The following is an 8,593-nucleotide window of genomic DNA, read 5'->3' on the forward strand; positions in this document are numbered from 1 at the left end:
TGACCACACCAATGCAACTATCAATAATATGGAAATAGGTCTTGATAGATGACACATGTTAAAATCAGTGGAAATGTGCATTGGCTATGAGGGAAGGGAGGTTAATGGGGTTGAAGGGGAAAGCAAGAACATGAATCATGTGACCATGGAAAATTTTTTTTAAAAATTAAAAAGAAAAAAGAAAACCTAGAAAGAAGAGCATAGTCTAGAGAAGATTGGGATCAATAATATCAAAGACTTCAGGAAGCAACTAGATGGCTCAGTGGATAGAGAGCCAGGCCTAGAGTTGGGAGGTCCTGATTTCAAATCTGGCCTCAGACACTTCTTTAGCTGTAAGACCGGAGGCAAGTCACTTAGCCTCCATTGCCTAGCCCATGCCACTCTTCTGCCTTGGAACCAATACCCAGTATTGATTCTAAGATAGAAGACAAGGATTTAAAAAAAGACTTCAAAGAAATATCTTCCAAGGGCATTGCTAGGATGCAGATGGAAAATCCAAGAATGCTTAACTTTTGATATTGATAAGGATGTTCTCTTGTGAAGGGCTAGGAAGAGAATGGGGCAAAAGGAGAGGTATTCTTTGCCCCCTCATCCCCAACATCTCTTTTCAGGGGTTTAACTGGAATTGCTTCAACACTGGACAGGCCTGTTATCAGGATGCCAAATTCAAAACCAGCTTATTTTTACCCAGTCTCTGACACAACCAATTTTTCTGTCAAGCCTACAATTCTTCCTATATAGTGTTATCTCATTTCATTTCATCCATTTGTTTCTCCTCCAAAATTAATGACTTCTCATCTACATAGTTTAATATGTTTAACTGATGAATTCAATAAAGGTGTTCTTACTTGGTAAATGTATTAAGATATAGAAAATTTTTGTTGGTTATTTTAAGCAGAGTAAAATGATTGATTCATTCAATTGACCCCTCCACCTCCTTTTCCCTCTCTTCTTCCAATTTCCTTTTCCCTCTCCTCATCACCATCTCCCTCTCTCCTTCTCATTCTCAAATACACATTCTGAACCTGTCATTCCATTGGGATGGGAAATTCATGGAAAAGCTCTCCCCTGTGTTGTGGTTCACAACTCATAGATAACTTATCTAAGAGAGCACTCTGGGACACTGAGAGATTAATTCACCTTGCTAATAGTTATAAAGCGAATGGGTCTGAGAAACAGTGTTTGAATTCAAGACTTCCTGACTCTATCCACTATACCACAAGGCTTCATCTGATAGAAATAAAGCAGAGGGCAGAAAGTAGAGACACAGCTGAAATAATGTATATCCAAATTCTGGCTTTCACCTTCCAGTGTGACCTTGGAAAAATAATTTAAAGTCTCTGAGCCTCAGTTTCACTTTCTGTAAATGAGGTGGTTGGACCAGATACTCTCTAAGATTCCTTCCAGCTCTGAATCTATGATTCTATAAATTTATACTCTTTCCTTCTATAACTATATGACCCTATATGTACAAAAGGGGTTCTGGGTAAACTGTATAAGTAATAAATAATCAATTTCAACCATAAAAAGAACAGAGGATGCAATTTCTGTTGATCTCAAGTGGAACACTTTTTCTAGGCTCAACTTCCTGAAGATGACAGGAAACTAGCGCTATTTTTGATTGTGTAAAGGTTTTGAAAATATATGCTTTCATGAGCCACTACAGTGAAATCACGAGGCTTGCTATATTATGCCTATCAAAATTTTATTCAGAGACTATAAATTTCCTGCAAACTACACCCCATATTCAAATATGGAACTGTACTTCAAAATTAAATTTTGATATACACATGGCCATTACATCACATGTGCGTGAGCTAATATAATATGCTGTCTTCTACCTAGATACTGATTTGTTTGAATTCAGCCTTTATGTCATTATAGAAGTGTGTTAAGGAGTCTATAAATTAACAGAACTTCTGACAGCTTATGTCATTTGAAATTCTAATATAAATTGTATATGGAAGCTATTGTACTATGCTATATTTTCTTTCCTAAAAACAATAGTTCTACTTTAAGCCAAATTTTAAAATAATTGTTTTTTAAAGTTTTATGAGTAACATTTTTATACATTTATTTTCTACTTATACATCACCCCTTATAATAGCAACAATAACAAAAAGAGTTTAAGCAAAAATGGTGCATGAAATGACTACATTTGCATATGCAACATTCTGTTTCTACAGTTCTCCTAATTTTCTTACCAATTTCTACCCATAAAGTAGAAAGGACAGACTAGCTGAAGCAGCATAGCACCCTACGGGAGAGATAGAAGACAGCATACCACCCACCACCATCTTGACCAACATCTCCCCTCAGATTGAGAAGATTTATTTCTAATATTGTATATATTTTTGTATTTCTGAGTTTTAAATTGAAACTGTCTGTTTTTCAAACTTTTTCCTTACTTGTTTGTTCCTAATAAATCTAAGAAATGCTTTCACATTCTCTTCCACAGTGCAATTTATAAATAGGAGTGGTTGAAATTGAAGATTGTGAGTGCCATCTTGCCTGTAAAACAAGAACTGACTCAAGCCAAGAATGTCTGTGGGCAGCAGGAGAGCATCCTTGGGTTCCCCACTGAAATAATCTATGGAGGTCAAAACTTAACCAGTCCTAACTCAATCTTCCCATCCAAGTCACGGATGGCTATTAGAATCTTATGACCAGGCATGAATCCCACCGTGATCAAGAAGGAATCAGAGAGGAACTATAAAAAATTCATTCTCCTATTCATTAACTATTCACCAATTAGAGACGCCTAAGGAAGGGTTGAGCTTCCAAAATTGTATTAATTGCATTTAATAATTGAAGATGCTGAATGTCTTCGTCTTTGATCACTAAGAGAGATCACTGACCAATTATAATTTATTGGTTATTGCTAGCCTGATAAACCGACCCACCTGGCTATTTCTACAGTATTTTTTTAGTGACTCTAAAATAGGATGTGTTATTAAAATACCTAAAGCTATGCTCTAGTATATTATAAAACCCACAGGTGAAATGATTGAAAATAACAAATGCATCATCTTTTTTGTGTTTTGCAATCAACTATAAGGAACAGAAATGTGTTTTAGCTGTATATGTTACTATTATGGTCCTGTAGGCTCCCAACCTAGAAGTCATTCTGAATTTCTCACTATCCCTTACCCTCCACATCCAGGCTCTTCCCAAGCCCTGTCAATTTTACCCCTGCAACATCTCCCCATTATGTCACCTTCTCTCTTTTGACATGGCCACCTGCCTGCCACAGTTCCTCATCACCTCCCACCTAGATTACTACAGAGTCAAGGGTGGGGCCACCTGCTGCAAGTCTCTCCTCATTCCAATCCACTCTTGATTCAGCTGCCAAAGTGCTTTTCCTAAAGCACAGATTCAACCATATCATCCCCATCACTACTCAATAATCTCCAATGATGCCCTATCACTTCCAGGATAAAATACAAAATCTTCTGTTTGATGTTAAAAGCCCTTCATAAGCTGTTCAAAACTTTTAGTCCTCTTACATCTTACTCCCCACCATGAATTTTTAATCCAATGAAATGCCCTCCATGTTCTATCAATAAGACATTCTAGTGCAAGATGAAAGGGGGCGGTGGCCCGAGCAGCAGCAGCAGCCGCGGTGGCGGCAGTGGCAGCAGCAGCAGCAACGCCTGCACCCTCTCCAGACGCAGCCTGAGGACTCCATGAAGTCCAACCGGTGCCTGCAGCCCAGCCCGGCCGAGCCCTCGGTTTTCTGATGGAGGTCCCTCAATGGGACCCACTGAGAAATGACTCCCTGCCACCCACCCTGACCCCAGCCGTGCCCCCCTACGTAAAGCTCAGCCTCACCATCATCTACACCGTCTTCTACTCGCTCCTCTTCGTGATCATCTACGTCCAGCTCTGGCTGGTCCTGCACTACGGACACAAGCGTTTCAGCTACCAGACCGTCTTCCTCTTCCTCTGCCTTTTCTGGGCCTCTCTGCGGACCATCCTCTTCTCCTTCTACTTCAAAGACTTTGTCGCGACCAATTCACAGAGCCCCTTCGTCTTTTGGCTGCTTTATTGCTTTCCCGTGTGCCTCCAATTTTTCACCTTGACCTTGATGAACCTGTATTTCACTCAGGTGATTTTCAAAGCAAAATCAAAATACTCTCCAGAATTACTGAAATACCGACTTCCCCTCTACCTGGCTTCCCTCTTCATCAGTCTTCTTTTCCTGTTGGTGAATCTAACCTGCGCAGTACTCGTAAAAACAGAAAATTGGGAGAGAAAGATTATCGTTTCAGTTCGAGTTGCCATTAATGATACCCTCTTTGTTCTCTGCGCCATCTCGCTGTCTGTCTGCCTCTACAAGATTTCCAAGATGTCCTTAGCCAATATATACTTGGAATCTAAGGGTTCATCTGTGTGTCAAATGACCACCATTGGAGTGACCGTTACCCTGCTTTATGCATCCAGAGCCTGTTACAACTTGTTTATATTATCCTTTTCTCAGAATAAGAATGTCCATTCCTTCGATTACGACTGGTACAACGTATCAGACCAGGCAGACCTGAAAAATCAGCTTGGAGATGCTGGCTATGTAGTGTTTGGAGTGGTCCTTTTTGTGTGGGAGCTCCTGCCCACCACCTTAGTCGTTTACTTTTTCAGAGTTAGAAATCCTACAAAGGACCTGACAAACCCTGGGATGGTCCCGAGCCATGGATTTAGTCCTCGATCCTATTTCTTTGACAACCCACGAAGATACGACAGTGATGATGACCTCGCCTGGAATATTGCCCCTCAAGGGCTTCAGGGAAGTTTTGCACCAGATTACTATGACTGGGGACAACAAACTAATAGCTTCATGTCACAAATAGGATCGCTACAAGATTCGACATCAGATTTCCACAAATCCAGCAATCTGCCGGCAATCTGCTAACAACAAACAGTATTATAGAATTTTATTATGATTGAATTTCTCTAGAGACTGATTTTTGGGTAATAATATAAGTTTATTGATTATATCAGGTTTATTGGTTAGGCGAGCATCATAACTGATAAAATGACATATAGGTCTCCACGGTTGTCTCTCATGACCAGGGGGCGACCTGAGCTGGGTCACGTAGCCTGATAAATAGATTTTTTTTTTATTCTTTTTTTTTTATTTTAAACCCTTAACTTCTGCTATTGACTTATAGGTGAAAGAGTGGTAAGGGTAGGCAATGGGGGTCAAGTGACTTGCCCAGGGTCACACAGCTGGGAAGTGTCTGAGGCCGGATTTGAACCTAGGACCTCCCGTCTCTAGGCCTGGCTCTCAATCCACTGAGCTACCCAGCTGCCCCTTGATAAATAGATTTTTAGAAGTTCATTATTCAGCCTCTCCCTTGACCATCTCAAGACAACTTTAACTCGTGATAGCTAATTAAGAGATGGTCCATAGATCTATCCACCCTTCCCCATACCCACATCTTGGGAAACAGAGAGATGGGAAAAAAAACCTTGTCCCCTTCAATTATTAAACAAATTTTTTTTAAAAAGAAATTATTCCTTTGGATTCCCAAGGACAAAGAAAAATGCGAAAAGTAGTAGATTAGATGGTATCTCTAACCTAGATCCCAGACCGAGGAATACACAGTAATCCCCCATAGGAATTAATACAGTATATGAAAAATAAATTCTCACAATTTTATCCTGCAGTGAAAAGTTTCAGAAAAACAAGTTCAGAGACAGCCAGATGTTAAGGGCGCTGTCACAGGAAAAGTAGGATTTGACTTTGTTTCTTGCTACAGATTTCTGATAGCTCCAGTGGGACTAAGCAATAATTTAGATGGACAAAACTTTATTTTAGTTAGTACTAAAGAACTGAGCCTAGTTATTTCCCTAGGCGTAATTTAATTTTTTTTACTTGTACTTTTACAGAAGTCATATTTTATATAACTTAAAAGATAATGCTAAAGTATAGTAAGATTCTCTCCCAAGACTTTGTTGATGCAATGTGTTTTTTAGTTTGCACAGATATTTTTATGTATAATTCACTTTAAAAGTATACAATATATAGTTTAATGTGTACTGTATGGCTTGATGCATTCCTCAGATCATTAAAACGATTCCAATTTAATTAAAAAAAAATAAGACATTCTATATCTTTGCTCTGACCATTTTCTTTGCTTTCTCCCAGCTATCTTACTCTTCCTGATCATCTCTATTTCCTAGCGTCTCTATCTTCCTACAAGTCCTAACTAAAACCCCACTTTCTACAGGACACCTTTCTTAACTCCTCTTAATTCTAGTGCCTTCTTTCTTTTAATTATTTCCTACTTATCCTTCATCTAACTTGTTTGTACATATTGTTTGTTGTCTTGTGAACTCCTCCAGGTCAGAGATAGTCTTTTGCCTTTTTTTTGTATCCTCAGCACTTAACATAGTGCCTGGCATGTAGTAGACTCTTAATAAATAAATGTTTATTGACTGGCTGACTGATTGTAAAAACACATTCCTCTTAGCAGAGCAGCCAAATTTACTTAAAGTCGTGAAAGAAAATGTAAATGAAATGTACAGTGAAGACACTTTTACTGCAAGCAGAGAGATGTAGCTGCTAAAGAAGAGGATACATTCAGTGGCTAAATATCTCAATGCTTTAAAGAAAATAAATGAAGAATTCTGGTTAAGTTCATATACTGATCAACACATATTTATTAATGACCTAGACATCCTCTGAAAAATTATGCCTTCTTGAACTTCCAGATGTAAGAAAGAAAAACCTTATTTGTATTTAAAATGTCTAAGAAACATTTAACACTTTTATTGGGAGGTAATGAAAAAAGGAATTTTAAATTAAAACTAATGATTATTTATCTAATTCAAAATTCTCACATTCTGAGAAGCTACTATCATTGATTACATCCCCTTTGGTCAAATAATAAAATATTTTAAGACTAGTTTTCAAATTTGAGTTCAACTGTTGAAAAAATATTGCAAAGACAATATGACATTAAAGGCCTTACTAATTTCTTCACATGTCCTAGGTCATCTAATTACAATTGGTCATTGCATAAGGGAAAAGTGTTTATTTGGGGTTTTTTGTTTAACTGACTATTCTCATGTAATAGTGACTAATAAATTTTACATGATAATACATTTATAATCCACACCAGATTATAAAAGAGAATTCTTTGTTCAAGAATCTCTCTCCCCCCCAAGAGCTGACAAGCATTTCCATTGGGTTATAAATGTATCATTGTTCAAAACCTATTTTCATATTATTCATATTTGCAGTAGAGTGATCTTTTAACATAAAACCCCCAATTATAGGGATAGCTGGGTGGCTCAGTGGATTGAGAGCCAGGCCTAGAGAGGGGAGGTCCTAGGTTCAAATCTGACCTCAGACACTTCCCAGCTGTGTGACCCTGGGCAAGTCACTTACCCCTTCCTTTGCCTAGCCCTTACCACTCTTCTGCCTTAGAACCAATATATAGTATTGACTCCAAGACAGAAGGTAAGGGTTTATAAAAAAAAACCCAATCATATCCATATCAAATTACATGATCGATAATGTTCTTCTGCATTTCTGCTCCCACTGTTATTTCTCTGGATGTGGATAGCATTCTTTTGCATAAGTTCCTCTGGATTGTCCTGGATCGTTACATTGCTGCTAGTAGAAAAGCTTATTACATTCGGTTGTGTTTTAATGTATCAGTCTCTGTGTACAATGTTCTACTCCTTTCACTCTGCATCAATTCCTGGAAGTATTTCCAGTTTACATGGAATTCCTCCAGTTCATTATTCCTTTCAGCACAATAATATTCCATCACCATAAGATATCACCATTTGTTCATCCATTCCCCATTCAATGAATACTCCCTCATTTTCTAATTGTTTGCCACCACAAAGAGCATGGCTAAAAATATAAAATATCTCTTATTAAAAATGTAAAAGTCATTTTTGGTTACCAAATGCCACAGATTTATTGCTGCTCGTATTGCAAGAGACCATTACAATATTTAAGGCCAACCTAAGAAAAAATTTTGAACATTCAGTTGCTAAAATGATAAGAAATGATACAATTTCTTTAAGTGAATTCTTGAAAAATTACAACATTGAAGATTCAATCAAAAGTATTTACCATGTAATGGAATACTATTGTGCTCAAAGGAATAATGAACTAGAGGAATTCCATGTGAACTGGATTGACCTCCAGGAATTTATGCAGAGTGAAAGGAGCAGAACCAGGAGAACCTTATACACGGAGACTGATACACGGTGGCACCATCCTATGTAATGGACTTCTCTACTAGAAGCAATGCAATGACCCAGGACAATCCTGAGGGATTTATGAAAAAGAATGCTACCCACATTCAGAGGAAGAATTGTGGGAGTAGAAACACAGAAGGAAAACAACTGTTCGAGCACATGGGTTGATGGGGATATGACTGGGGATAGTGACTCTAAAACAATCACTATAGTGCAAACATCAATAATATGGGAATAGGTTTTGATCAATGACACCTATAAAACCCAGTGGAATTGTGTGTCAGCTATGGGAGGGGGTGGGGAGAGGGGAGGAATATAACATGAATCCTGTAACCATGGAAAATGTTCTAAATTACTTAAGTGATTTGAGAGTAAA

General features: G+C 38.1%; 1 protein-coding gene across 1 annotated transcript; it reads left to right on the top strand.

The window, feature by feature from the left end:
* The first annotated feature begins 3,739 nt into the window (after positions 1–3,739).
* Positions 3,740–5,028, top strand: LOC123249523 (integral membrane protein GPR137B-like). Its single transcript, XM_044678579.1, has one exon. The coding sequence runs from the start codon at positions 3,740–3,742 to the stop codon at positions 4,904–4,906; it is 1,167 nt and encodes a 388-aa protein (XP_044534514.1). The 3' UTR covers positions 4,907–5,028.
* The last annotated feature ends 3,565 nt before the right edge of the window (positions 5,029–8,593 follow it).

This window comes from Gracilinanus agilis, chromosome 5, assembly GCF_016433145.1.
Source record: "Gracilinanus agilis isolate LMUSP501 chromosome 5, AgileGrace, whole genome shotgun sequence".
Lineage (NCBI taxonomy): Eukaryota > Metazoa > Chordata > Mammalia > Didelphimorphia > Didelphidae > Gracilinanus > Gracilinanus agilis.